Below are 27,120 nucleotides of genomic sequence, written 5' to 3' on the forward strand. Positions count from 1 at the left end.
TTATACTTTTCGTTATTATCAAAATACCAAATACTTTTCGTTATTACTGGATTGTCCATTTTTTTACTTTATAACAAATTTTTTTAAAAAAGACGATTTTATTTTATTTTAGTTGTTCAACAACTGAAATGGTTGGAATTTCGATTGTTCAACAACTGAAAATGGCCCCGATAGTTCTACGGTTCACTTCTCTGCTCTCTACGTATATGCTATATGAATGCTTAAAAAAAAGAGTTTTACCCATTTTCAGTTTTTTAACAACTTAAATGGTCTTAATTTCGGATGTTGAACAACCGAAATTAGGACTGCGTATTCCAGCAAGCTTTTTGGTTAACACAGTCCTAATTTTGGTTGTTGAACAATTGAAAATATGACATTTTCGATTGTTCAACAACTGAAAATATATTGTTTTCAGTTTTTGAACAACTGAAAATAAACATGAGGTTAAATTTTTGAATTGTCATTTTTGGTTGTTCAAGAACTAAAAACAAGACATTTTCGGATGTTGAACAACCGAAAATGTCTTAATTTCTGATGTTGAACAATCGAAATTTGGACCGCGTATTCCAGCAAGCTTACGAAAAACGCAGTCCTAATTTCGGTTGTTGAACAACCGAAAATAGAACATTTTCGATTGTTCAACATCAAGGAATATCTTGTTTTCGGTTTTTGAACAACTGAAATAGACATGAAATTAAAAATTTGAATTGTCATTTTCGATTGTTCAATAACCGAAAACAAGACATTTTCGGATGTTGATAGGATTGCGTATTCCAGCAAGTTTATAGAAAACACAGTCTTAATTTCCATTGTTGAACAATCAAAAATGGGTAAAACTCTATTGTATAGGCATTCACATAGCACAGACATAAAAAAGATGAACCGTGAAACTATCGGGGCCATTTTTTGTTGTTGAACCATCAAAATTCTACTGAAAATGGGTAAAGACGTATTTTTACAAAATTTCGTTATAAAACGAAAAAAACGAACATTTTAATACTAACAGAAAATGTTTGATATTTTGATAATAACATAAAATATAAGGAATATGTACGTAATTTTTCTAAATATATTTTAAGGCGACTTTAAGAGTTTGGGCTCCTACAATGCATCTTAAACCAAAATTACAATACATCTTAAGCCACAATTTGGAGTGCAGCTTACTGTGATTGTTTAAGATGGACCTAACCCGTAGGTCAGCGTCCGCCCAGCCCTTCTCAGTAGGATTTATCCCGGGATCCTTTTCTCTCTGAAGACGTTTACAGAGTCGCTCATTACCATTCTCTCTCAAAAAATTACCTTTCTCTCTAAAAACTAAACGGCGTATGTTGGTTCAAGAATCTCTTCTGCGTAAATTCATTAGCCGTTGTCAAAACAGTGGGACTCCTACCTGTTTCAGTGGTTCTCATGCTCCTCTCTCTAAAAAGCACATAATTTTGAGAGAGGGTCCTGTGAGTTTTAAGAGAGGCTCTTGAGTGTAGAAGCCATAGCCTGCCATGGGCTTGGGCACTTTCTATGGGCTAGTCCCTTCTTCGAGAAACACCAAGAGCCATATTCTTCTTCTCCTTGGTGGAAGACGCTCTGTAAATTTTTCATGGCAAAAGCCTGGGCTTTGGACTATTGGGTCAAGACCCATTTCAACATCTCAATCCTCTCTGCAAGTTCAAGAAGAAATTCAGCAATTCCCCGAGAATAGAAGCCTTTCAGCTCGTATGAGCTTCATATTCGATCAGATGGACAAGATAGAGAAAGAGAAGAGTGGAAAGGATGAGGCTTTGCAGCAAATAAGAGCTTGGAGAGAGAGAAAGAACCTTTTGAAGGCTTCTGGTGGTGTTTCACAAATGGGTTCTGAGGAAACTGCCGATATGACTGAGAAAAAGTTGGATTCGGAAGAGAGAGAAATTTTGGGTTTTGAAGAGAGAGAAACAAAGAAAGATGGGTTTAGTCAAGTGGAGGTGGAGGTGGTTCATCCATGGCCAGAATGGATTGAATTGATGGAGAGGCTTCTGCAACAAAATTACTTTGAATACAGGAGGAAGAATGAGGATGACATGCTCGAGAAGTTTGCTGATGTCTCTGTCACTGAATTGGGGTTAAATGATGAATCTTTTGTTTTCACAAGGGATTGGACCACCGTCCGAACTGCTGTTCTCAACTTTGGACGCGATCGTTTTGATATATTGAGGTGATTTTTCCTGTTATATTATCCTTTATCTCCTGTTTATTATAGCAGAAGTGTAATTTCGGAGCAATCTTTCTCTCATTGTCTGTAATTGTACTACAAAAGAACTTTGAAATATTGAGTGTTAAGTTGATGAGATTGAAATTCCCTCTTCCTACGCACCTTTGCATTCTCAAACTAATAATAATGGAAGGACAAAAATTGATGAAACTGACATGTACTTTTTATACAGTGTCAGTTATTTCTTTCAATCTCCCCTTTTTCCATTGCAAGGTGCTAAATGTGATGAGCTAGCTGCTGCAAATTACCTTTTGCTGTGGTAGAGTTGGTTTATAACTTTTGGTTTGTAAAATGTTCCTAGCCCTTACCTATCAAAATAGATAGATGTTCATGGCCCTGAGGCCTAAAACATCACAAATGTATAATTCTTCAGTATCTCTGGAAAGACCTTACATAATTTGTTTTCTGATAATTTGGAAAAGTTGGACCAGAGACTGGAGAATCAAGTGGCAGGCTCACGCTTGAAGGCCATGATTACGTATGCTATGAGCAGCAACTGATTCCCTAATTTTCATTACAACTACCAAACTTACGATGCTTCTTTCACAACCATCCTCTGATGCTTTTTACTTACAAACTAGACATGGTAGGTAGGGTTTAGGTTAGTTCATAAACTCTCTTTATCAAGGTAAAATACAACTGTATGAATTGGACTTATGTCGAGTGTTGTGGGCCACTTGTGAAATTCTCAACATCCCTCCTGACCGCAATGAGAGATGTGTTTTTCACTCCTTAGATCACAACTCTCAATGCATTTATGCCGAAAGTTATGAGACTTGATAGTCACCAAACTTGAATTGTTTAACGTAGAAATTAAAAGTTATTCTATTACTTGAGATAAAAAAATGCATTTTTTATTTTCACAAAAAAGAAAAAGTAGCTCATAGTTTGTCCACCAGTATATATTTCCACTTTGAATTATGTCATTATACCTTGCTCATTGTCGAATCTGAATAGTAATCTTAATTTTTATTGATAAAAGAACCGACTACTATATTAATCTTAGCCTCGGGTCCAGGATTATCATTATCTTGATTCTCATTTGATTGATGTTAAAATTCAGATCATTGTCAAGGAAAGATATTCAAGTTCTTGTTGGTCATGGATGCCCTAGTGTAGACACGAAAGTGGTGTTTTCTGGCAAGGTGTTGAGGAAGTACGTCCATCTTGATGAAGGAGATGTAAGTTGTGCATCAACGGTTTTAATTCTCTCTAGACATTTACTTATCATTTTCTATATCCAATTGAGCTGGCTTATCAAAGGAATTTTTTTTAATTCCCATTGCTTTATATCATATGATTATTTATGCTTGGATTTCATCTACCAATCTACCTTAGTTAAACAACACTATTAAGTTCATTGGTATTTGGTTTGCTCCTCTCTTCCTTTTCGTGGCCTAGATTAGAGAATAACTTTGATTCAGGAGCAAAGAACAAGATAATACATGCATCTAGTATTCATAAAATTCTTTCTCAGGTTTGGTCGAGTGATATTTTGTTGTCAATATCATTTATTGTTAATTTTAGTTTGATATATTGCTTCTGATGATACTTTTGTTGATCACTTCTAGTGCTAGAGTTTTTTGTAATTCCCTGTTATTTTGGTGGTCTGTAATTTTTTCTGAGGGCATACACATATGTTTTGCCTGTCATCTAAAAGATTTTACAGATAAACTTGAGTCTCTCTTTGCAAGTTGACCATATGTGTGTGTGTGGGTGTGTGCATGTGTATGCATAACATTGAGCACTTGGAAAATCTTGAAAAACTCCATTTCTTTTTTGTTGGTTTTGGGTGTGTATTTGTGTGTGTGTGTGTGTGTGTGTGAGAGAGAGAGAGAGAGAGAGAGAGAGAGAGAGAGACTTGATGGAAATTTTACCTGTAGGAGAACATCAATGCCAATGTGGTACTTGCATATGACATGATACACACACACATATAGATAGATAGATAGATAGATAAATAGATAGATAGATTGATAGATATATAGATAGATAGATATATGGATAAAGCTACTAATAGAGTTGAGTAGTAGTTTAGGTTATCGAATGGTTGAAAATACATGTTATTACTTGAATTTTAATCTTGTTTATATAAATCGGATCAAGCTGAATTTCAGGCATATCTATTTGACACTATCACACACCATAGAAAAATATTAACAAGAATATTTTTCATAAATTTAAAGTGAGCAAATTACCCCTACCATATTTTGTTTTTTGAAAAGGTATAATTATTAGGGGAGTTTGGTCAATTTAAGTTGTGGAAAATATTTATTTTATATTTTTTTTCTTTGTGTGCCCTATTATGTAGTACACCGGCCCAATATTTTATCATGATCTAATATGTAGAAAAAATATTAAAATTCAAATCGTAACATGCATTTTCACCCATACAATCAAGATGTGATGGCTAGGAGCATGAGTAAACTAGAATTCATTTTAGGTGACAACCTATCAGTAGCTTATTCCTGTACATACATACATACATACGGAGAGGGAGAGAGAGAGAGAGAGAGAGAGAGAGAGAGAGAGAGAGAGAGAGAGACTGTGCTTTGATATAAATTTTGCCAGTTGGATAACATCAATGCCAATGTGGTACTCGTGTGTGACATGCTCCAGGGAGGGAGGTAGGGGAGGGTAGGCTTTGGCCTAAGTTGATGAAATTCATGCCTGTAGGATACCATCAATGCTAACATGGTATTTACATGCTACAAGCCTAGAAAGCCATTTCTTTTTGTTTCTTTTTTTGGGTGAGAGAGAAAGAGAGTCTATAATGAAGGGCCTAAATGTAGAGCTTTGCCTAAAATTTTCTTGAATTTTATGCACCTAGTGCAATGTAGAAAATATTAACTGTTCTCTTGTGCTTCATAATTTGCAAACCTCAACCAAATATCTAGGGCTTGTGTGCATCTTACATTGAAACTTACTTATTCTTTTTGTAAAGATTTCACAATACATTAAAAAACTTCAGAAGTCAAAGGGAAAGTATCAATTAAATATCATCTTAGCTCCCCCCCACCCCAAAAAAAAAAAGAAAAAGATAAGAAAACCACACACTTTCCCCCCAATGTTGCACCTTTGGGGCCGCCCCCAGAAATCTAGGCGCTACCCAAATGGCCAAATCTGCCTTCTTTGAACGCTGTAATACAAATTGTGTTTTTTTTTTAATTTAGTGAATGGGTCGCATCAATTTATTTTACATGTTAATTATATTAGAGAATTGAGACAAAATGTTTGTTAGTCTCTATCAGCAACTCAGACATATTTATCTATTAGAGAAATACTAAACTAATTTCTCTTTTTTGTTTTTGTTTTCAGTAAGTACTAAACTAAATTAAATTCTCTACTATCACATAATCGCGTATTCATGTTATTCTTTGTATTTTCATATTTTATATGTAAATTCTAAATTTATTAACTGCATCGGAAGTGATTTGCCCGGATGACGTTCGCATTGATGCGCACGGCACATAGGACCCTCCTAGTGCATGGAGTCTGCATTTCACATTTGATAACCTTGATGATAGCAATACGAACAAGAAATATAATTAAAGCAGTTATACACTAAAGATCTCTTTATTATACTTTTGAACTGGCTGCAATAGCAAACTCACTTCAACTCATGCGCACATGCTTTGTACATAATACAATTTTTCTTTTCCAGATAGACCCATAAAATAAGACATCTATAAGATCATGCATTCTTTATTGTTCATAATATGCTTGGTCAAGAGCTGTTCTTGAGAAGAATTCTCTCAAGAGCTGTTCTTGAGAAGAATTCTATCTTTAATTCTGTTGATCTCTATCATCGTCTTTGTTTTTTTCCTTTTCGAAGGTTGTGTTGACCTATGTTTTCAGGTTTGTAGTTCATGCAGTTTAAGAAGTTCTTGTGATCGAGCCTATCTAGCCACGTGCAAGGAGGATGACGCTCGAACTCTAGATGTTATGAGGGTTTTGTTCACCTATGGATTTGAACCTATTACGGGTTCAGTTGAGAATAAGGCTTTATTGAAAATGAAGTCGATCAAGACTGTAGTTCGCAAGTTGCTTCATGAGGTTGTCAAGTTGAGTGCAGTTCCAATTGATCCAAATCTTCCCCCTCCAGTCATCAAGAAGCCTCCGCCCAAAATCAAGCAACCACCTCCTCCACCAAAGAAACGAGTAGGGCGCGACGATATTGAAATGAAGAAGGGAGACTGGCTTTGTCCTAAGTACCTCTCACTTGTACTTGGTCATTTCCTTTGTTTTGGTTTTGTTTGATTTCAATTATTCAAAGCTGTTCTTTCTCTTTTCGTTCTTTTTCTTGGGAAGAAAATAAGAAATAGAAGAAAATAGAACTGAAAATAACAAGAAATTAGGAGTATTTGGAAAAACAAGACACTTAGAGAAGAAAATGAAGAGAAAAAAGGTGAAGGATGAGATGTTTATTTCTTTTAACTTGGTTTCAGGTGTGACTTCATGAATTTTGCTAAGAATACAGTCTGTTTGCAATGTGATGCAAGGCGCCCAAAGAGGCAACTACTACCTGGAGAATGGGAATGTCCTGGGTAGGGCTTTCTATACTATTTGTGAAGTCTCTAATGCATTCCTGATTATGTTGATTTTGCTGGTTAACCTCACTTGCTATATCGGTTTTGTGTCTTTTTGTTCATTATGTTTTCCTTTATTATTTATCATGGATATGTCACCGTTGAACATGCCTAAACAACCATTGGTATTTAGAATGGCTACAATTACATTATTTGATTTAACCATATATATACTTCCAAAAATGCTTATGGAACTCTTATTCACATTATATAAGCTGTTAATATTGGCATTTCACCTTGAGTCGGTCTAGTTGCCTTTGTCCTTCAGGGATCAGATATGACTGGTCTTTCCTTAACAAATCCACTACAATTTTGAGATTTGTTACTTTTGTGATAAAAATATTAGTGTAACATCTCTAGTATTCCAGTGAATCTGAGAAAGAGTAACATAAATAAAAAAACGATGAAACACTGCAATGTTTTTTCTAGCTTCTGTAAAGAAAAACAGGCATTTTTTAGTGCTTTATTATTGCCTTATTATTGCCCCTTATCTTCTCTCCTTTTTTATTTGAAATTTTAGGATTCATTGTTTTCACTGGGGCACTCAGAATGCTTTTGTTTTTTCCCCTGTTACAGGTGCAACTTCTTGAATTATAGGAGAAACATGACATGCTTTCACTGTGATCATAAGCGCCCGCCAGAAGCAGAGATCGATAATCCGATGCCGACCAATCCACAAACCCCCCGAACAAGGCTCGAGCGGGTTGCCAGTGGGAAAAATGTTTCGAACGCTTGGAATTTTGACTTTGACGATGACGAATCTGATGGTGCAGATGTTGCTGCCTTTGAGTTTGCAGATCCTCCCAATACAGGTGAAAACTCTTCCGTTAATGGTAAGGGATTTGATGATCAGCCCTTTGAAAAGACACCATTTCATAGGGTCCAAGAGAAAGGGAGATATTTCTCTCCTGACCGAAGAGAACCCTCTTCAGCTAGTCCAAGAACTGGATTCGATGATTTTGATGATGAAGACGATGTGGATGACTACGAACTTGATACATCAAACACTAATGATCTACCTTCTAGGAAGTTGGAATCTGATGATTATGATGATTTAACTGATGATGAAAGGGAGATAGCCTCTCATTCATTTCACAAGCCATCACGTCAGCTGAGAGGCAGGCCTGGCCATGGTAGCTCAGAAGATGATGATGAACAAAGTAGTGACTCTGATGATGATGAATTTGACCAAAAATCAAACCGTAATTTGGGTTTGAGACAGGGGTTAAGGGTTAGAGGCCGCGGTAGTCCACACAGGAGCATGTCTTTCGATTCAGAAGATGAAGGTACACTTGATTCTGATTCTGATGATGATTTAGGCAGGGGCTCTCGTTCAAGGTTCAAAAATAGGAAGACCCCAAACCTTAATCGGAAAGGAAATAGGAGGAGCTATTCTGATTCTGAGGATGATGTTAATTTAGGCCCAGACTCTGAGGATGAGGGTGATTGGATATCTCCTCGAAGAGGGGAGAGAGAAAAAAAGGGTGGACTAGGAAGAAGAGGGAGAGCTTCTTATGGGAATTTCAATGACCACAAGTCCCCTCGGAATGGGCACTTCAGATCAGATGGTATGAGAGGGAATGAAAGAAACTCATTTGGTACCAACAGACGTCCTGATAGGCGATTTGGGGGATCTCGTGAGTCAGGTAATGAGATGTCATTTAAATCAAGAGGGAGTGAGAAAGACTTCCGTAAGGATTGTGGTCTTGGAAGAGGGTCTCGAGGAGACGATTTTGGGGGCAGGAGAATGAATGATCGGAAGGGTACTTTCAGGGATTTTGATGCAGCTTCTCAAGGTGGAAGAGGCAGGATTCAGCGTAGGGAAAGGTTTGGTGGACTTGATGATCATCAGAATGGAGGTTCTGGTGAAGAGAGAAGGCGCGTGAGGGTAATTGAAAGATGAAGGTCCTAATACAAACACATCCAAAGGAGCTGAGTGAACATGCAAACGATCGTAGAAATTCTGCACAAGGCTTATGCTTAGACATTCTATTAAATGCGGTCTGATATAAGTGACATTTAGGTTCAGTAAAAATTTTCAGTGCCCAAAGTCAATCCCTGGAATCCTATGACATTGAATGAAGAAAGCTTCCTGTTTTTCTATTCACTTTGGTTTTTACTATTATAGTTGTGTTACTACAGTTGCAGATTCAGAAGATTATACTGGTACTGAGAGGTTAGGCATCCTTTTTCCAATGTATTTATTCTGCAGAATGAGGTGCGATTGAGCTGTTGTATCTTAATAATTTTCCATAACTTCAATTGATAGATTTGCATACTTTCTGGTGAAATTCCAGAAAATGTTACTCTTTATGCAGTTTATGTTATTGATGATTAGTTTATGTGAATATTTTGATGGTAACAATGGTACCTCTTATTAGGTGATTATGGCAACAACTGCACCAAGACAACCTGAACGTTCAGGAGAAAATTTTTATGCACCAGTACATCATGAACTTGTGGCTAAACATTTTTTGCTTGGAGTCCAGTATTAGTTAATGGTACCTCTTATTAAGTGATTATGGCAACAACTGTACCAAGACAACCTGAACGTTCAGGAGAAAATTTTTGTGCACCAGTACATCATGAACTTGTGGCTAAACATTTTTTGCTTGGAATCCAGTATTAGTTAACTAATTATCAGAAATAATTTACTCCTCTTCAAATAGGCTATTATATAATTTTCAATTTGCGATAATGAGGAGTATAAGAGATGCTGTTGACTGGCGTTGAGTGATACTACTGCATACTTATATTTTGTAATGGTAGGTTTCAATTAGAACATATTCAGTTACTACTGTTCAAAACTTCCTAGAACTGTGCACTATGGACTTTGCCAAGTTGGGAGTTATATTTTACTTAGTTTTCTCTTCCACTCTTCTTTCCACCCTCCTTTACCAAAATTACCTTACATCCAATGACAGTTCACTTGGAAAACCTACCGAAGGTTCCTTTTCCCTGAGCACTTCCCTTGATTCTTATTAGGTGCAGATGCCGTTGTTGGCTTTCTTGGTATAGACTAAGATGTATTTTTCTGGCCTCCCTTGGACCTATGTTCACAAAGTCCTAATTTTCTCAAAAATTCTTCACGCTTATTTCATCAGTTCTTTCTTTTCTTCAAATTTCTCTTTATTTTATGCCTTTTGTTGTCACAAGTTTACCTCCAGTTTTCATTTGCCACACCTTTGTTATCTACCATTTGCCTTCCACTCATAGTCGCTTTGAGCGGGAGACTGCTTAACTTGCCATCATGCGTCAAGGTCTCAGGTTCACATCCCACTTTGACGCTGTGCACAGGCATTCTTGAATACCATGCTTTTTACAGCTTTATTTTAAATTTGAAATCCTTTTCAAAAGTTAGAACTTGAAGAAAATTAGAAGTTTTATCATAAATTAAGAGAATCTATTAATCCTACAAATAAAATGAATGCGCAAAAAATGTGCAATAAAAAAGTATTTTTTTTAATCAGTATTATTTAATTAATAAATAAAATTTTGATATTCCTTTGAGAAGTACTTTATGTAATAATAGTCAAACAAGATACTAAAAAAACTATTATGAAAGGCCACATTGGGATAACTGATGACTATACAAGGGAGCGCTGATTTGTTATTGATGAAAATCTGCTTTATTTTAGTTCACACTGTACTGCATCCAAAGCTTAACAAGCTTCTTTAGTTGCAACACTATCTAAATGAATCATCTTCTTGGCCTCTTGTTGTCCCTTTGAGTGGCTAGGAGCCATCCCTAAAAAATGGGGATCGATATCCCAAAAAGTAGGGATGGAGATCCCATCTAGTAGCGCTGGGGCAAGATCCCATAGCATGGTCGACACTTAGGTTGGGTCATCTTGATGGTTATGCGTCCATCTCTGTTGATACATGCCCAAACCGATTATGGTGCAACTATCAAGCTTATGTCCATTTGGCTAGGGAAATCTATATATATGGGTGCGGTTTATATAAGGTGGCAACCTTACTTGTAAAAGCAAAGTTGTGATATTCTACACCATCCACTTTTGTAGGACGGTGTAGAATTAATGCCTTTTAAAACATTATAGACAAAGTCACATGTCTTTTAAGGTAGTACCAAATCTACACCGTACAAATAAATTAGATGGTGTAGATTACTGTAGCCTTACTTTTACAACAAAAGTTGCAACATTATATAAACTTTTCCTTTCTTTGTTGTCATTATAGTTTTTCAGAACTGTTTTTAAGTCTAGTAGATCAACATTTACCTTGGCCAATTACTGTGTAATGCCTTGCCGCACTTGTCTCGTTGATTCTCCATTTTGGCCTTTCATGTTTGGGTTGGTAGTGCATCCACATGTCGTGGATGCTCAAAAGGTGTGCAAGCACCTTTTTAGAGTTCAAATTGAACCATCCTCATCCAAGGGCTAAAAATTCATTTTATTTTTTGTTTGAAATAATATTGATCTGAAATTTGGGTTTTAGCCTCTCTTTTTTAAGTAGAATTATATATATATATATATATATATATATATATATATATATATATATATATTGAATAAAAAAAAATATTGATCAAAATAAACTAAGGGGTTTTTTGGTTATTTTTATTATTTAACATATTTTTATTATTTTTATTTGTCTATTTATAAAAATAAACCTACACGCTTAAAATTCAGATAAATATTTATATAATTAAAAAATAAAAAATGAAATATTAAATCAATTATTCATATGGCCTTATGAAATCTCAGCCATTGGAAGGCTGCTTGTGCACCCTTCCACCCCGTCCCCATCATGGGGACAGGGTACGTTTCCTTTATGTGAGTTCTCCGTGAAATGAATTTAAGATGCACTGGTGGGTGAAAACCCTTAAGGATATATTCATAGTACTTTCATCATTCCTCTTCCTTCCACTCATGCGGATTATGAACTTGTTGTTGAATGAAATTGGTTGCCAATAAAAAGCAAGAGACAAAATCATAACCCTTTTTTACAGAAGACAACATAGAAAAGCAGAAACGGAGAAGATTCCTAGAATCAACTGGGCATCAATAAAATATATACAATACCACCCTCCAAGAATACATGGTTTATACAAGAAAAAAGATCTTCAAGTAATCCAAAAAGAGAACAAGGAGTTGGAGGAGGAGGTTAAGGGACTGAATTTCTTTAACCTCTTTGTGAAAGAGGGAATTGTGCTTGTGCATCGAACATCCTCCTTTTGCTACCCGTTCGCTCTTTGGACCGATTCAGAGTTGCCTCTACATGAGATCCGATTCATAGTTGCCTCTCCTTGAGATGACTCCATGTCCTCATCCATTATTTGATCTCTGAGGATGGTTGCGTGGTCCATAACATTGTTCGAAGCCACTGTTCATACTGTTCCATAGCCTGTTTTGCTCTAAATAGAGGACTTTAATGGCCACTTGAACTGGGAGCCTTTCATTTGAGCAACATGGTTGCAGGCTTCATTTGATAATGTTTGGCAGTTTACAGTTTTGTACATCCAATAACATTGGCTTTCGTAAATATTGGTATGGACCTGCAGAGAAATGGATGTCTGCTAAAAATGAAAGAAACCAACGCTAAAGAAGACACACGAGGAACAAACCTCATACCCATCTTGGAAAACCAACTAGATGAATTGTTTTAAATTCAAGACTGAATTTGGCAATATATTTAATAAGAACAAAGGAAAAGGGGGTGCCAGTATATGATGGTTGCTACCTTGAGAAATATGTTGATGGCTTTGTAAAATTTATTCGTAACAATGTGAGCATGGTCTGGCAGTAATTCAGCCATGGCACTGAACTTTGAAGGTGAAAGATTCTTATCAGCTGTAATTTCTTCAAGGAAAACTGTCTGTGAGTTCTGTCTTCTGATACTTTGGGAATCACATTTTGCTTCGAATATCTCATACTCTCATATTCGTGGCCCTTTTCTTTCTTGCCTCTGTTCAATCTCAGGACATTATTTTTAACAGGCACCAACCTTTTTTTTTTAGAGAGTTTGGTCGGTAGGCTAAGGAAGTTACATCTCCAAAATTTGGTGTCCTAAAAATACTCCTAGATAGCGTTTTACCAGAGGGATTGAACATAAGATATGCTCTTGCTGGAGCATAAAATCTTTTGGCAACAAGGTAACGATAAAAAAAGGCTCCCGCAAAATTGAATGAATTATGTCATAAGTCACCTGCGTCTGGTACATGGTACAACTTCGGCATATCCAGCATCTCTTGTGATAACAGATGGTGAAGATAAACAATAGCCATTAGATGTAAAATTGGATGGCTTAAGGTGTTTCACAGATTTCGAGAAGTTTTTCTATGAACTTTTAAGTCTAGTCAATGAAGACTTACAAGCACCCAATTTGAATTTGAAGGACAAGACTGATTATGACCTCCTTGTATTAAAAGTAAATGGTCTCTTTGTATACTTTTCTAAATGATATAGTGGATGCCATTTTTCAATTATAGCCATCCATTCAGTATATTTTACGCGGAGTTAAACCCGTGATTCCATTAATTGATTTTATAATAATCCTCCACAAAACTTATAATTGTCAATAAAAAGCTCTTGAGTAAGATTTGGAACCCACTTTAAGTCTTATGACAGAACCAGTTGATCTTTTTTGTGGTGTTCATTCACAATAAGTTGCTATCCTTCATACTCTTCAGATGCATTTTGAATTAATTCCTGTCAAATTCCACAAAACCACACACATTTCCCCAAAAACATATTCTTTGCTAGGATCAACCTAGTTTCAAAATACTATTTACACAATACTACAACACTGTACTAGCTCTAGCAAAACCCAAAACAAAAATGTTTTGTAGGGGACCATCAAGACACAGAGTGGCGGCGCCTCCTTTGAAACAAAAACCTGCCACTCGAAGTCGACTTTGAAGTCACTGGCTTGCTATCTTTTGCTCGAAAGAGAGAATTTAGCTTACCCAACTTCTTTGTAAATGAATGCAACATCTTATGTGCAGGATTAGACCTCACTACCATTTCTTGTCTCATAGAGACATGGTCTTTTTCCAAATCAGTAAGCCTCATTCTCATTCTTGCAACCTCGAGCTTTAATTCTCTATTTTCTCTTCTAACCGATGCATAGTTATCTCTAGGAGAGATGGCTCCACTTCCTCCTCCACTGCTTGATCTTTGTGTATGGTGGGTATTGTATGCTCCAAAGTAGTGGTCATGACCACCATTCATGGCATTTCGTAAACGTATTTGCTCGAAATATAGGACTTGGACTGCCATTTGAACAGGGAGCCTTTCATTTTGAGCTGCATGTGTGCAAGCTTCCTGTGATAGCTTTTGACAGTCAATGGTCTTGCATAGGCGGTAACGATCGGATTCCTTGATATTAGGATGGACCTGCAAAGAAATGAAAGTTAGAGGCTTCTTGTATGAGTTTTTCAGCAGGGAAAATCGCCAAATTCATTTTGGTTTATAGGAATTCTATGAAAATAAGCAACATCTTGGAAAGAAAGATAAAATGTGGCAGAAAAGCTACTCATGTTTCTTACAATTACAAAACAAAACAGTGCTTCTGAAAATAGGCATATCTGATTCCAAAATATTACCACACTGGCCCTTGATAAATTTCTCATGGGAATCCAAAATACAGGATCATGCTTCCGTTATTTAAGAGGCATGATCTCGTTTGACAATTTTTTTTTAAGAAATATGAGTCTTAGTAAGAGACTATCAATGTTTATGAATATAATAAGAAATACCAATGTTCCATAACATGCATAAAAGATGATCCTAATATGCCCCTCTGGTGTCTTGACAAATGCCTCAGTGGATCACAGAAATTTCAGGAGGCATGTTGTTTCAATTCAGACACACTGATCATTTTATTTTCAAGTATAGAAAACATGAGTATCTTTCTGCTTTAATTCAAAGGCAAGAGAAGACCTGTTTGTGTCTTCAGAAACCAGTAACCAGAAAGAAAGTAGAAAAGTGATGCAAAGGATAAAACAAGGTTGGGAACCTTGAGAAAGATATCAATGGCTCTGTATAATCCATCGGTAACCATGCGAGCATGGTCCGGTAGTAACTCAGTCATGGCAATGAACTTCAAAGCTGAAAGACTCGAATCAGCTGCAATTTCTGCAAGAAAACTGTCCATGAGCTTTGATACTTTAAAGAATAAACTTTGCTTTGGGGACCTCAGACTATCAAATTCATAAGCCATTTCAGTTTCGTCCCTCATGAGCTGTTCCCCTTCATCATCTTCATCATCCAATTGAAGAAAGATAGAGAAAATTCTATACACTGTTTCTGTTTCAAATGTTGGGTACCCGTTACTATTTGAGTTTAATGGTATGAGGATGTCTTCTAGAATTGCTTGGTCTAATTGTAATCCAATTCTTTTCTCTAGCTCAGCTCTACAACTAGAGCTTGCAGACACCATTATGGCCACTTTTAGCAAACCAGATAGGAACCCTATTGGAACTGAGCTCTTCCTTGATTGGGTTGGCAGTAAACTGACAATGGTATCGACAATAACCCTCTGTTTCTTGTGTAAAGGTTCCTCATTTCCTGTTCCTTTTGTGACATGCGTATCTTTGAGTCCAAGATTTTGAAGAGAATTTTGTGCATAATCAATCAGAATCTTGCTTAGCAATTCTTGTTTCAAACCCTTTGATTTCAGGGCGATCATTACTCTTTGGAAGAAGTCGAGGTTAAGTTTAGTGAGAGAACTTCCCCACCAGTCTGATGGAGCCTCGGAATCCAAAGCCATGTTGGGTTTAGAGAGAGAATTGCTCTCAAGCTTCGATAGTCCTGAGGTAAGCTGTTCTTTAGAGGCAATTGAAGAGATTGCATTTATGCATCGACCTATGATCTGGGTATCTTCAGCAAATGGTAGTAAGCCCTCACAATTGTGCAGTGCAGCTATGGAGTTCGAAATATTGGGGATCACGGTCTCTTTGAGATAAGATTCAGTTCTATATATCAAATTCCTTTCTGTGAAGTCTTCTGTCATTTCTAGGAATTGAGATGCACACCTTAGCATGGCAACATTTGAGAGTGTGATCTCTATGTTTAGGCCATAACAGAACTTGGCAGCAAGCTCAAAGGCTTCTGGGCCACCTGGAAATGAATGGAGAGTTATGTTTGACGCTTTTGAGTCCTTTGCTTCTGTTAAGATTTTCCGGATTTTCCCACTCCGAGAGACCAGTGGAAACTGAAAATTTGGAAACAACCAGAAGACTAAAATTTGTTATCGACTAGCTTACTAGGATCATAGTCAAATCTTTTTTATGTAATAAAACGTTCCATGAAATATATTCCGTTTTTATTTTACAAAGAAAATGTTCGAAGAAAAAGAGAAACACAGATCAGATTGAAACGATGGCACTCAAGTACATTGAATGACGGTGTTTGCTGTGATTATTATTCATGCATCTGATTTATATCCCTGTAAATGTAAAAAAGAGCAGTCATTTTGCTCAAGATTGCAGAATGCAGAAACTAGGGGACTCTTTTTAAGTTTGAAATATCAAGGAAAACCTATAACACACAAAAGAGAAAGAAAAAGGACAATAGGAGATTTGTTCATAGTTCAAGAATGTTAAATTGTTGGGAAATCAGTTCTTCGAGCTTGAAAATCTTGGAAAGAGTGAAAACAGGATACTAATGCACTGAAATTTCTATAGTAAGATTTCATCCTTGCACTTAAAAAGAGTTTAATGAAAGTTTTTAGTGATCATATAGAAGGAATTTACAAATTATTATCAGTACCTTGTGAAGCGAAAAATTTGCTGCTCCGATATTCACTGTGAGATCACTCGAAACATCTGAAAGCGGCCTGCAATCAAAATCCAAAATATGAAATGAACACGAATAGAAAGAAGGAAAAAGGAAAAATGGGTTATAATTTGCAAACTGAAGTAACCACTGAAAGATAACAAAACTGATATCCTTCATTTTATTTATTACTTTTACTACATCTAAGATAGACCTAAAATTTGTGTGTACATGTTTTTGGCTATTATTGGCAGACAGCACCGTGTATGATAGGCCTCAAGGAAGACTACTTTAATGATCCCTCTAAAAATTAAAAAAAATATAAAGACAAATGGGAAATGCAGAAGAAAACAAGCATGACCACGTAAGTGGTCATTATTTCTACAGTGACATTCACCTGTATCTCTAAATATGCTAGTGTGAGGACCGGTGTGTCACATCAATCTTGACCGTATATTTTGAATTGAGTCGTCCAGATCAATTCAGAGTGGTATCGGAGCACGGCTCCATTTTATTACATTTAATACGTATGACATATTTTTCCATGAGTTGATTCATGTAGATCGCATGGCCTCTTACTTTCCATGGAAATTTGAAATAGATCAAAAGAAATTTGAAATAAATCAAAGTACAAGAAATTTATGCTTCTTGTATTCACAGCTCAAAATAATCCAAACAAAATAACATATTGAAAACTGCAAAAGTTGACAAAATATTTATTGGAAAATTATACAATGAGGCTATTTATCTTTAGTACAAAGTGGTCATAATTAATCTTGACCCATTAGATGTGAAATTAGATGGTTGCATTTATTCTATTGCTTAAGTTCAAACTTAAAAAAAAAAATTCTCGAACTTTATTACACACCCAAGCAATCAGATTTCACATCAGATGGTTATAAGTAATTGCGACCTCTTTGTATAAAAAAGTAAATGATCTAATTGTATACAATTCCATATTTATAAAAGCTATAACTAACATTGCCAAATTATTTTTCAATTATCAGCCGACCTCAACTAGTTGGGATGATGATAATGTTTTTCCTCTACAAACCGTTGGTAATTTCAAAATCTAATGTGATTTAATGCCAAAAAGAATAGTACACCTATAAAAAGATGGTTGTAGATGAAATTGAAAAATGTAAAAAAAAAAAAAAAAAAGAGAAAAAGAAAAAGAAAAAGATAATTACAATTATAAAAAGAAGAGCTTGATGGAGACAAAGCAGGAGACAAGAAGTGATTTTCAGCAGGTGTAATGCAAATTTCACATGCAAATGCAAAGAAAAATCCACAAAAGCTGTATGGCCAATTTTCGTATTATCCAAAAAAGATTGTCCTTTTCTGGAGGAACTGTCGGATTCAATCCAAACATTTGTACGTTATTTTTCTGCAACATTGTAGACATTACAAGAACTCTCTCTTCTCTTGAAAGGGAGAGGACCTCAAGCAACAATCGTGTATCTTCTCTTGAAAGGGAGAGGACCTCAAACAACAATCGTGTATGTTATCAATGCACCACAGCGGCATTCACCTTCAGTCCTTTTGACGAACGGTGGAGATTAACTGACTTAAGATTCCGACTCGAAATTCCAAAGTTTTGTCTTGCATTTTAGAAAAGGGATAGTATACCATCTACATCATGTGGGCTAGGTGGCAACGGGTAGGGTAGGGTAGGGTCGGGTCCAGGTAAGGGAACCATAATAAACTGGATTCGACCCAAAAATTAAAGGGAAAAGTTTATATAGAGCCGAGGCTCTAAACAATCAAATTTGAGTCTACCTCAAAACTTTTACTAGAAGATGTTGCTTTGATGCCCAAATATCCTCAAACTGATCATCTCGACATCAAGATGCATGAGCATGAGCAAAAAATGGATTTCAAGTTTGGAAAATAGTGTATTTTGTAATACATTTTTGGACCGTCAATTTTCAAGATTTTCAAGTTTTCATAGATCTGTCGATCTACACTATTTTTTAAGCTTTAAACCTTATAAATAAAGATGAAAATATATTTTAAGGTTATCACAAAGATTTCCAGTATTGAAACTGCATTTCTCGATACTATTTGAAGGTAAGCTCTAATTTGATTGTTTAGAGCCTAGGCTCTATACAAACCGCACCTAAACTTAAAACATCTATATATTTAAATATATTCATACTATATATATACTCAGGTGAGCCCACTAGCTCACAAGAAAAAATGAGTCCAACGGTCCAGATTGAATCTGGGTGGAACTGACGATCACAGATGTCCGATAGTGTTTGAATTTTAGTGTTTTTTCTACAAATCTAAATTACTTGAAATTTAGAGAATGTGTACATAAAAAATAGGTGAATCTTCGAAAAATATCAAAAAAAATTTTTGCATGAAATAAATTGACTAAAATACCCCCGAAAAGTTTCAGGGTATTTTGGTCATTTTTTGTAAATTAATTTTTTATATTTTTATTAGGTACGGCTTGATGAGAAGAATACACGTCTAAAATTTCAAGTGATTTGGATTTGTAAAAACCAATTAAAATTCAAATATCCCTAGATATCTGTGTTCGTCAGATTGGTCCAGATTCATTATGGGCTGTTGGGCTTATAATATTTTATGAGCTAGTGGGCTCACCCAAGCTTTTTCCTATATATATATATATATATATATATATATGTGTGTGTGTGTGTGTGTGTGTGTGTGTGTGTGTGTGTGTGTGAAAATATTGAGATCAGCCCACAAGCTCATATGAACATATGAGCCCAATAGTCGAGATTGAATCTAAGCCAATTTTTCATGTTTGAATTTTATTTTATTTCTACAAATTCAAATAATTTAAAATTTTAGGCACCCATTCTTCTCATAAAGGAGTACTTAATAAGAAAATTTAAAAAATATTTCACAAAACGTAAATTAACCAAAATACTCCTGAAATGTTTCAGGGGTATTTTGGTCAATTTATTTCTTACAAATTATTTTTTTGATATTTTTATTAGATTCTCCTATTTTTGAAGAATATATACTTAAAATTTCAAATTATTTGGCTTCGTAGAAAAATAATTAAAATTCAAATACAAAATGAAGTCGCGACCGTCAGATTATCTCAAATTGTTGGGCCTATATATCCATATGAGCTAGTGGACTAATCTCAACATACTCTCTCTCTCTCTCTCTATATATATATATATATACTCAAAATTAATTCATACAATACAGGTTAGGGCACATTGGGTCTAGATGGACATAGACTCGGACCGATAGTATTTGGGTCCAAGATTTGGACCTGAACTTGGACTCGGCTCATGACCTACTAGGTACAAATTTTGGACCCATGCCCGGACTTGAGTCAGGACTACCCGTTGGGTCTCGGGTCAAGTCCGGGCCCATTGCCACCCCTACTGTGGACGCATGTAGATGCTTGAAAAGTGCTCACATTCTCGTCAATGGTTCAAATTGAACAGCCCAAAAAGAATTTTATATTTTATATTTTATTTAAAAATATTAGAGTTGTAATTCTATATGATGCATAACATAAAATTATAAAAATACATTTCTAAACAAAAAGTTGGCCAAAATACTATTTAAACAATATAAGGGTATTTTAGTTAGTGTTTTATTCAAGATGTTTTTTATGATTTTTATTTAGTCTTCCATAAAACAAAATTCATAAGCTAAATTTTAGATAAGTGTTAAATTTTTTAATGAAAATATGAAATTCTTTTGTGGCCTCTGCCCATGCTTAATCTCCGCCATCGACCTTTCCATCATCTACATGATGTGTGGAGGGGAAACTTTCCCTTTTAGAAATGCCCTGATGACCATATATATGGGCTAAAATCCACTAAACAAGTATACCCCTAAATCATACATGGGACTTTCATGGCGCATCGGGGCCGTCCATTGTTGTTATTGTCCAATCATGCTTTACATGGAGTAGGACTCATTCGAGGAGGGTGCCCTTGCGTGTCTGCCCCATAAGAATTATTTTAACATAATTGCAATTTCCAGGAAACATGAGAAAATAAATCTAAATATTACAACATAAAAAAGTTGATTATGAGTAAATTATATTGCTAAAAAATCAGGGTTTAAGTGCAATAGCAGCCACTAAAATTCTTCAGCCAATAAGTTTATTTTTTGGCTTTGTATAGTAATGCAGCATTCGGATTTTTGTGCTAACACCTCCCCACCCATACATTGTCAACAATGAACGGCTGATGTGTGCTCCTAAATTCAAAGTCCCAAATTTTAAGTGCCTCGAGATGATAAACATTGCACCCCGCCCATCCCTTGTTGACATTTCGCATTTGGGAATGTTCCAGGGCCAGTGAAGTTAAATTAAAAAAATACAAAAAGACCATTTATTTTTAGTATAAGGAAGTGGTTGTTGGATTTCAAACAAAGTGGTTGTATGTTATTCATTAGACCTAAAATTCAAAAGAGAATTTCTCCAACTACTTGCAAATGGCCTTACTGTTGTAAAGATAAGTAATTATTGTAGGGAAAAGCGGCCTAGACATGATAAACATTCACCGCTCGTTTCATGGATGGACGGTGGTGATAAACCATTTCATGGATATCAATTATATGACCATACATTCCTACTCCCCTAATCGAAGATCGATTAGCTTGTACTACAGTGTAGGCCAGATGACCCCAAATTGAAGGTGAGGAAATAATCTGAACCAAAAAAAAGGCTGACCACATTTTTTGTGCATATTTATTTTCAATTTGACATACTTGGCAAAAAATGTGGTCCATGAATTACTTTTTTCGTAAAAAAATTTAACACGCAATGTTAGTTGTTCATTAATGAAAGCTTCAATCTAGGATCTCTAACCTGTGCTGTTCTATAAGTCAGTTGCTCACAAGATCTTCTCCAATACACACTTGAGGAAATAAAATTCCAAAATCTGACTCAACTAAAATCCTCCTTTTTGGTATTACCTTTATGCATTCTTTTATTCTTGAATGAAATCTCATGGTTAAAATTCAAAAAAAAGAAAAAGAAAAAAGAAATAAAACTCCAAAATGTAATACAAAATTAGCCCAAAATTATTAAAATTTAAGAGATCTGCCGATTCGATCTCATTGTAGTGTCATGTTTCTCAAATTTTCTGTTTGATTCCAAGACTGAGCAAACTGTTACCTTGTGTAAACTTAGGACAAAGGAAATTTTTATTAACTCATGAACAGTAACAGTATACATACATACATACCAGTGTGTTGCCTGCCTCATGTTTGAAGCTGAACGGAAGGACCTCTTCACAGAGATGCTAGGTTTGAAATCAAGGGCAGTGACAACACCCATGTCTCAAATGACCAAATTACCCCTCAAACCGCAGTCGTCTCCATTTCTGAGACCTTCGGTGGGTTGCCCCTAAAACACTTAGAACATTTTTTTTAAAAAAAATTACTCTTTATTTGAGCTAAGCACATCAAAATAGCACTTTAATTTTGTTTCACAAAATAATTGTGCAAGGGCTTCAAACCATTGTTCGAAAACTAGGTCCGAGGTATCGGTACAAAGTCGGCCGAGTCTGTAAGAAGATAGAATACCAAAGTGTAGGAACACCCCAGTTTGGTTAGTTCACACTCAGACTTGCCACATTGCCGAGTCCGAGTAACTCGGCCGAGTTTTAGAACTCTGCTTCAACAAGAATTCTATCACATTAAACATACAAAAAGAAACCTCGTGTAGGACTTACGTGAAAAATGGAGATTTGCCAGTCTTGATGATGCTCTGATAAAGATATAGCTTGGCGCTGAAGGCTTTAAGGGGGAGAAAAGCCAAAACCCCATTTTGAAATTAAGCCTGGAATTGCAGGTTTTCTATGGGAAATGTTAGAGAGAGAAAGTCAGCTCTTTTTTCTTTTCGGTGAAAGTGGGTGGGAGAGAAAGGGGCTTTCATTTGATGAGAGAGAGAGAGCGAGAGATCTTTAGTTGCAGGAATCCTGAGAATTTGCAGTGCTTTTTGGTGTTCTAATCATGACACATGTTGGGGGCGTGAAAGCCATTCCCCCTTAAAGAAACCATACTTTTAAACTTTAAATTCATAGTAAAACATTCCATCAAAGAGTAAGATAATAGGAGAAGACATTCTTCTTCATTTTCTCTTAGGTATTGTACAAAAAATTCCCTCTTTTCTTTCAAATGAGTCAATAGCCAAATGGCAACTAGAATAGCAAGGGAGAACTTTACTATGAAGTACTCAAAATGAAGAAACAATGGTACCCCAATTGATATCATAGTGGGTCACCTTTGCAGCAAAAGTTATATAGACAGTCCATCAAGTTTCCACTATGGTTTTGAGCAGTGTTTGAAAACTCGGCGATTCATTCGGAATGACCTGAGTTGGTGAGACCCTAGGTGGCCCCTGTTCGTCCTCGACAGTCAAAACCTCAGAATTGCCCCCCCCCCCCCCCCCCAAGTTCTCCAGAACCAAGGGTTCACTGTAGGACTTGGGGATTTTTGATTCATATGTGACTTTTGTAATTTCTCTTATTTTCCACCATTCAAGACCGACTCGCACCGAGTCTATGAGGCAACTCATGCAAGCGATGGCGAGAGCCTGAGCGGATACCTGATTCCGGGTTTTTAAACATTGGTTTAGAGTATTTTTGTATAGATTAACAAAGGGTTACATGGACCTTATCAATCTAAAGTGACAACTTTGGTCATTTGAGCATAAAGCATGGTTTATTTTGAGAAGTCTTTGGATGCCTAGTCATTGTTTATGACTAAATCAAACCTACCACTTTGCTTCTTTTTTTTTGTCATATTTTCTTGTCATATATTGAAATGTGGTACTAAGGGGGGTAGGGTTTTTCACATGTAAAAGGAGATTGAATCATCACATAAAGTCTTTGAGTGGATGAAATTATGGAAAGTTAAAGACATGTGAGCCCCAAATAAAACATAATTAAGGAGATCAAAGTGAGAAGATTATGTTATTTTATATTGTTAGGCCATCATGCCTTCCAACACTAGCTTTATTGTGAACACAACTGCAAGGAGGTTCAATGTTCATGCTGAGCAAAGGGCCAAAAGTCCTCTCAGCCCCCCCTCATTCACATCCACATTCACATTCACATCTGAAAGGGTCTGCTCATTTCCCTTTTAGGCAACCATAAACAAACTCTAAAAATATATTAAATAAATGTACACCCTCTCTCTTTCAAATTTTTTTTTTTGCTAGATGCTCTCTCTTTTTCAGCTTAGTGTCAAAAAGGTATTTCTTCCCCTTTTTCCGCAGCCAATAAACACCTTTTAAATGTTAATATACATTTTCTGATCACTCTCTGGCTGAGTAAGTGATCCATCTATACAATCCATATTTCCTCTTTCTTTCTTTCTTCTTCCTTTTTTTTTTTTTTTTTTTTTTTTTTTTTTTTTTCAATAGTAGGAATTCAACTTTAGATGCTATAGATCAGCGGCTAACCACTCAAACCCAAGCCCAATTTCCATAAAATAAGTTAATGTATGGTGTGTAAAAGTCTTGCAGTAGTACAAATTTTTGCTAGGGCAGCGTGCTTGTATGGCATAGGAGTCGCACACATAGTGACTTTATGCACTGGGCCTACATACTCATGTCCGGTGCAGGAGCGATTCCTATTACCTGTCGGTCTTGCTTATATGGTATGTTGGAAAATAGTTGGGTGAAAAAGAGGAAAAGGTAGTACAATTTCAGAAATTTATAGTTTAATTTCTTTTTGTTTTTGGGCATACAAAAGCGCTATTTCAAGATTATATTTGTCTCCTTCAATATTGTATTTGGTTTACATAAGAAGAGCAATTCGTTATCGGGATACAGAAAAATTGGGAAGTCTCTTTGATGTTCCAAAGCTCTATGCATTCGAGCTTGGCACCCACACATAAACACCATAATCTTGATGTTTTAGATAAAACAAAACTAGTAGAGAAAAAGAGATTAACCCACTGATTTTGCTCCCCGGAATTGTAGAGAAAGGTGCGTTGTTGGGAGGTTCAAAAATATGGTCTAAGTGTCTAACTCATATAGGTAAGAGAGTCCTTATTATAGAAAACAAGACATTATCCATTTAGTGTAGTGGTGGTTACATGCATCACCAACATCTACAAGTATTGTAGTCGTGATTACATGTACCACCAAACAACTACAAGTTACATGCACTTGATAGCTGTTGTTACTGGCATCTATTTCACTGACGACTGTTGGATCCCCCATATGAGTCGGGCGTGTGAAGTGCAAAGTACACCATCAAGGCGCACTTTGTACATACGCCCTCACAGACGCATGTGCATGTGAGTATCGCACATTCGCATGCTCCACACATGTACCATCTCTCTCACCTTGTACTAAGAGTAAAAAGCATGTGAATGCCTTCTCTTAAATACTTTCCTGTCCAAAAAATAATGCCTACTCTTTTAACAAACCATTTTATCAATAAATAATATGTTGGATTTTGTACTATCCAAAATCACTCACATAAAGAAATCTCATATTTTGTGAGATTGGTTGAGATTGATCTATATTATATGGGATTGAGATATTTTTTTATTATGTGAGATTGTTGTTAACTAATTAGATATTATTTAGGAGTTGGTTATTGGGATAAGTTTTATTTGGATTAGGATAAACTTGATGACCTATATTTAAAGAGATAAAGATTAGTTTCCCATAAAAAAAGAACAGAATAGGTCATCACATAAGTTTTTTTGGTGAGTCTCTTTTTTCTATGTAAATGGATATTTTTAGAGAGAGAATGTGTGAACTATTTGGGCCACTATATAGGAATGGTGGTTCCTCCGGAGAGAGAGGGTTTCTTGGAGAGAGATGGAGCTAGAGCCTCATGTACATAAGATGCAATTTCTTTTTAAAGAGAAGAAAACTTCTTTTGGACAGAAATATTGTGGTAGTGCATCTTTTAGACTCCCGAAGAATGAGAGACTTGTTTGTTTCTTGTAGAGAAGCGGTTCTTATAGAGATTTTGAGTTGTTCTCTTTTTAGTTAGAGATAAAGTAAGTTTCTCGTTGCTTCCGCATTTCTATCTGGTGTTGTTGATAATATTTGTCAGAAGTAATGAGAAAGAACGGAGAATAGTTTAAAAAGATTTGCTCGATTGTGTTTTTGTCGAGATTTGTTCCAAAATATTTGATTTAACTTTCATTGGAATAATATATTTTAGTTTGCCATGCCCGTGGATGTAGCACTTCTTGGGTGAACCATGTAAATCTTTATGTTCTTGTGTTAGGTATTTCATTTTTTATTTCTCATACTTTATTTGCCAAAAATCAACCCATCGGGTTTAGAGCTTTCACGCACATCATAATTCACCATCCATTTATGAGTAAGAAAGAGGAATACCACACTCTACCCCATCCATTTGAATTTTGAAGCTTTCCCTTGCGTATTTGGTCAATTCGCCGACTGATCTAATCTCAGATCATTCAAATTCATTTATGCCTCTCTTTTTTTTTCTTTTTTTTTGAACTAACCAAGAAAAATGATTTATGCCTCAAATCCACGAAATTGGAGTTTCAAAAACAATACATATTTGATGCTCTCTAAACAATTAAAATAAATGCTAAAAAAAAGCACAAAACAAACCACATTTAAGGCTCAAAATTGACTTTCTATTTCAGATCCATAATCATTGTGGTTAAGATGATAAACTTGTTTTGGATCTAATATCCATCTCCAAGATGAATTACGGTAATGTGCACTTGCTGCAACTAGCGTGTCCCTCGATGCACCTAAACACTAAGTGATGTCTTAAGTTCAATTCCTATTATGGATGAAGGGACTCTTTTCCCCCCACAGACGAAAATTGACGGTGTAGATAATATGTTGTAAAATGCACTATTTCTGAGATTTAAAATCTTTTTATTTTTCATGATCATACATATCGATGTCGAGATGATCAATCAAAGGGTTTTTCAACATTAAAACTACCTTTTCCGATGGATTTTTGAGGTGCAGCCGTAGTTCTACATTATAAAGTTGCATCCTTATATAAACTTTTTATAATTACCCTTATTTTAAGTATTACATTCATTTCCAAATTTTTTCTTCGTTGATTTTTTATGCAATTATCACCCAACTTTTGGCCTTGACTAGCTGCCAAGCCTCGAACCTTTTTGAAAGATTTGTTCATTCTTGTTTGTCCTCTTTCTTGCTTGCTACCCTTAAAAAAAGGGAAGAATAAAAAAAAAAGGAGAGAAGAATATAAACTTTTGCAGAAATGGCTCTATACGGCTTTAGACTCTACTATTTTTATTTCGTTTGTTCATTAATAACTTAACATAAATTTACGTTTGAAAGTAGTGAGAAAAGATATGGGAACTTATAACTTCACTGAAGATGTGGTTTTTGATAGAGCTGAATGACGAACTCAAATTTGTATAGTTGATATAAAATAGTTAGAAAAAAAACTTGGATGATAATGATGACAATGATAAAATTTAGATAAAAATCGAAGCAACCACAAACATTAAGAAGTTGGGGCAAATCCAAAAGTTTATCTCTTAATATTCCTATCAGATCAATATTAATCAAGGAAATATGGCATAAGAATCCATTTAGGAAGCT

General features: G+C 35.7%; 2 protein-coding genes and 1 long non-coding RNA gene across 6 annotated transcripts; 1 reads left to right on the forward strand and 2 right to left on the reverse strand.

Moving 5' to 3' along the window:
* Positions 1 to 1,379: 1,379 nt before the first annotated feature.
* Positions 1,380 to 9,497, forward strand: LOC18445272 (zinc finger (Ran-binding) family protein). Of its 3 annotated transcripts, XR_016050049.1 has the most exons (6): positions 1,380 to 2,185; positions 3,306 to 3,423; positions 6,101 to 6,453; positions 6,691 to 6,789; positions 7,408 to 9,007; positions 9,213 to 9,497. XR_016050049.1 is itself a non-coding variant. In XM_020674140.2 (5 exons), exons 1-5 carry the CDS (start codon positions 1,497 to 1,499, stop codon positions 8,732 to 8,734), a joined length of 2,586 nt encoding a protein of 861 aa, XP_020529799.2. In that variant the 5' UTR covers positions 1,380 to 1,496; the 3' UTR covers positions 8,735 to 9,179. The 3 variants fall into 3 exon arrangements, 2 of the variants coding, with proteins under 2 accessions (XP_020529799.2, XP_088715449.1); XM_020674140.2 differs by lacking the exon at positions 9,213 to 9,497 and having other exon boundaries at positions 7,408 to 9,179; XM_088859323.1 differs by lacking the exon at positions 9,213 to 9,497 and having other exon boundaries at positions 6,109 to 6,453; positions 7,408 to 9,179.
* Positions 9,498 to 11,839: 2,342 nt separating this feature from the next.
* Positions 11,840 to 13,469, reverse strand: LOC148783414 (uncharacterized). Its single transcript, XR_016050063.1, has 2 exons — positions 12,535 to 13,469; positions 11,840 to 12,349 (listed from the first exon to the last, which is right to left on the reverse strand). It is a non-coding gene; the product is annotated as an uncharacterized LOC148783414 (long non-coding RNA).
* A 60-nt stretch (positions 13,470 to 13,529) lies between these two features.
* On the reverse strand, positions 13,530 to 21,865 carry LOC18445273 (Phototropic-responsive NPH3 family protein). 2 transcript variants are annotated; one of them, XM_088859336.1, is made up of 4 exons: positions 21,770 to 21,865; positions 16,566 to 16,632; positions 14,812 to 16,008; positions 13,530 to 14,189 (listed from the first exon to the last, which is right to left on the reverse strand). In XM_088859336.1, exons 1-4 carry the CDS (start codon positions 21,859 to 21,861, stop codon positions 13,650 to 13,652), a joined length of 1,896 nt encoding a protein of 631 aa, XP_088715462.1. In that variant the 5' UTR covers positions 21,862 to 21,865; the 3' UTR covers positions 13,530 to 13,649. The 2 variants fall into 2 exon arrangements, with proteins under 2 accessions (XP_088715462.1, XP_088715463.1); XM_088859337.1 differs by lacking the exon at positions 14,812 to 16,008.
* Positions 21,866 to 27,120: the final 5,255 nt, after the last annotated feature.

The sequence above is a fragment of the Amborella trichopoda genome, chromosome 2 (assembly GCF_054954075.1).
Source record: "Amborella trichopoda isolate Santa Cruz 75 chromosome 2, AtrichopodaSantaCruz75HAP2 v2.0, whole genome shotgun sequence".
NCBI classification, from domain to species: Eukaryota; Viridiplantae; Streptophyta; class Magnoliopsida; order Amborellales; family Amborellaceae; genus Amborella; species Amborella trichopoda.

Excerpts from the sequence above, each read along its gene's own strand:
- LOC18445272 (XM_020674140.2), top strand. The coding sequence starts at position 1,497 with ATGGGCTTGGGCACTTTCTATGGGCTAGTCCCTTCTTCGAGAAACACC. Across the intron at positions 3,424-6,100 it reads TCCATCTTGATGAAGGAGAT|GTTTGTAGTTCATGCAGTTT; the intron begins GTAAGTTGTGCA and ends CTATGTTTTCAG. Across the intron at positions 6,454-6,690 it reads GGAGACTGGCTTTGTCCTAA|GTGTGACTTCATGAATTTTG; the intron begins GTACCTCTCACT and ends ACTTGGTTTCAG.
- LOC18445273 (XM_088859336.1), bottom strand. The coding sequence starts at position 21,861 with ATGGGTGTTGTCACTGCCCTTGATTTCAAACCTAGCATCTCTGTGAAG. Across the intron at positions 16,633-21,769 it reads ATGAGGCAGGCAACACACTG|GCCGCTTTCAGATGTTTCGA; the intron begins GTATGTATGTAT and ends TTTTGATTGCAG. Across the intron at positions 14,190-14,811 it reads CCATTGATATCTTTCTCAAG|GTCCATCCTAATATCAAGGA; the intron begins GTTCCCAACCTT and ends ATTTCTTTGCAG.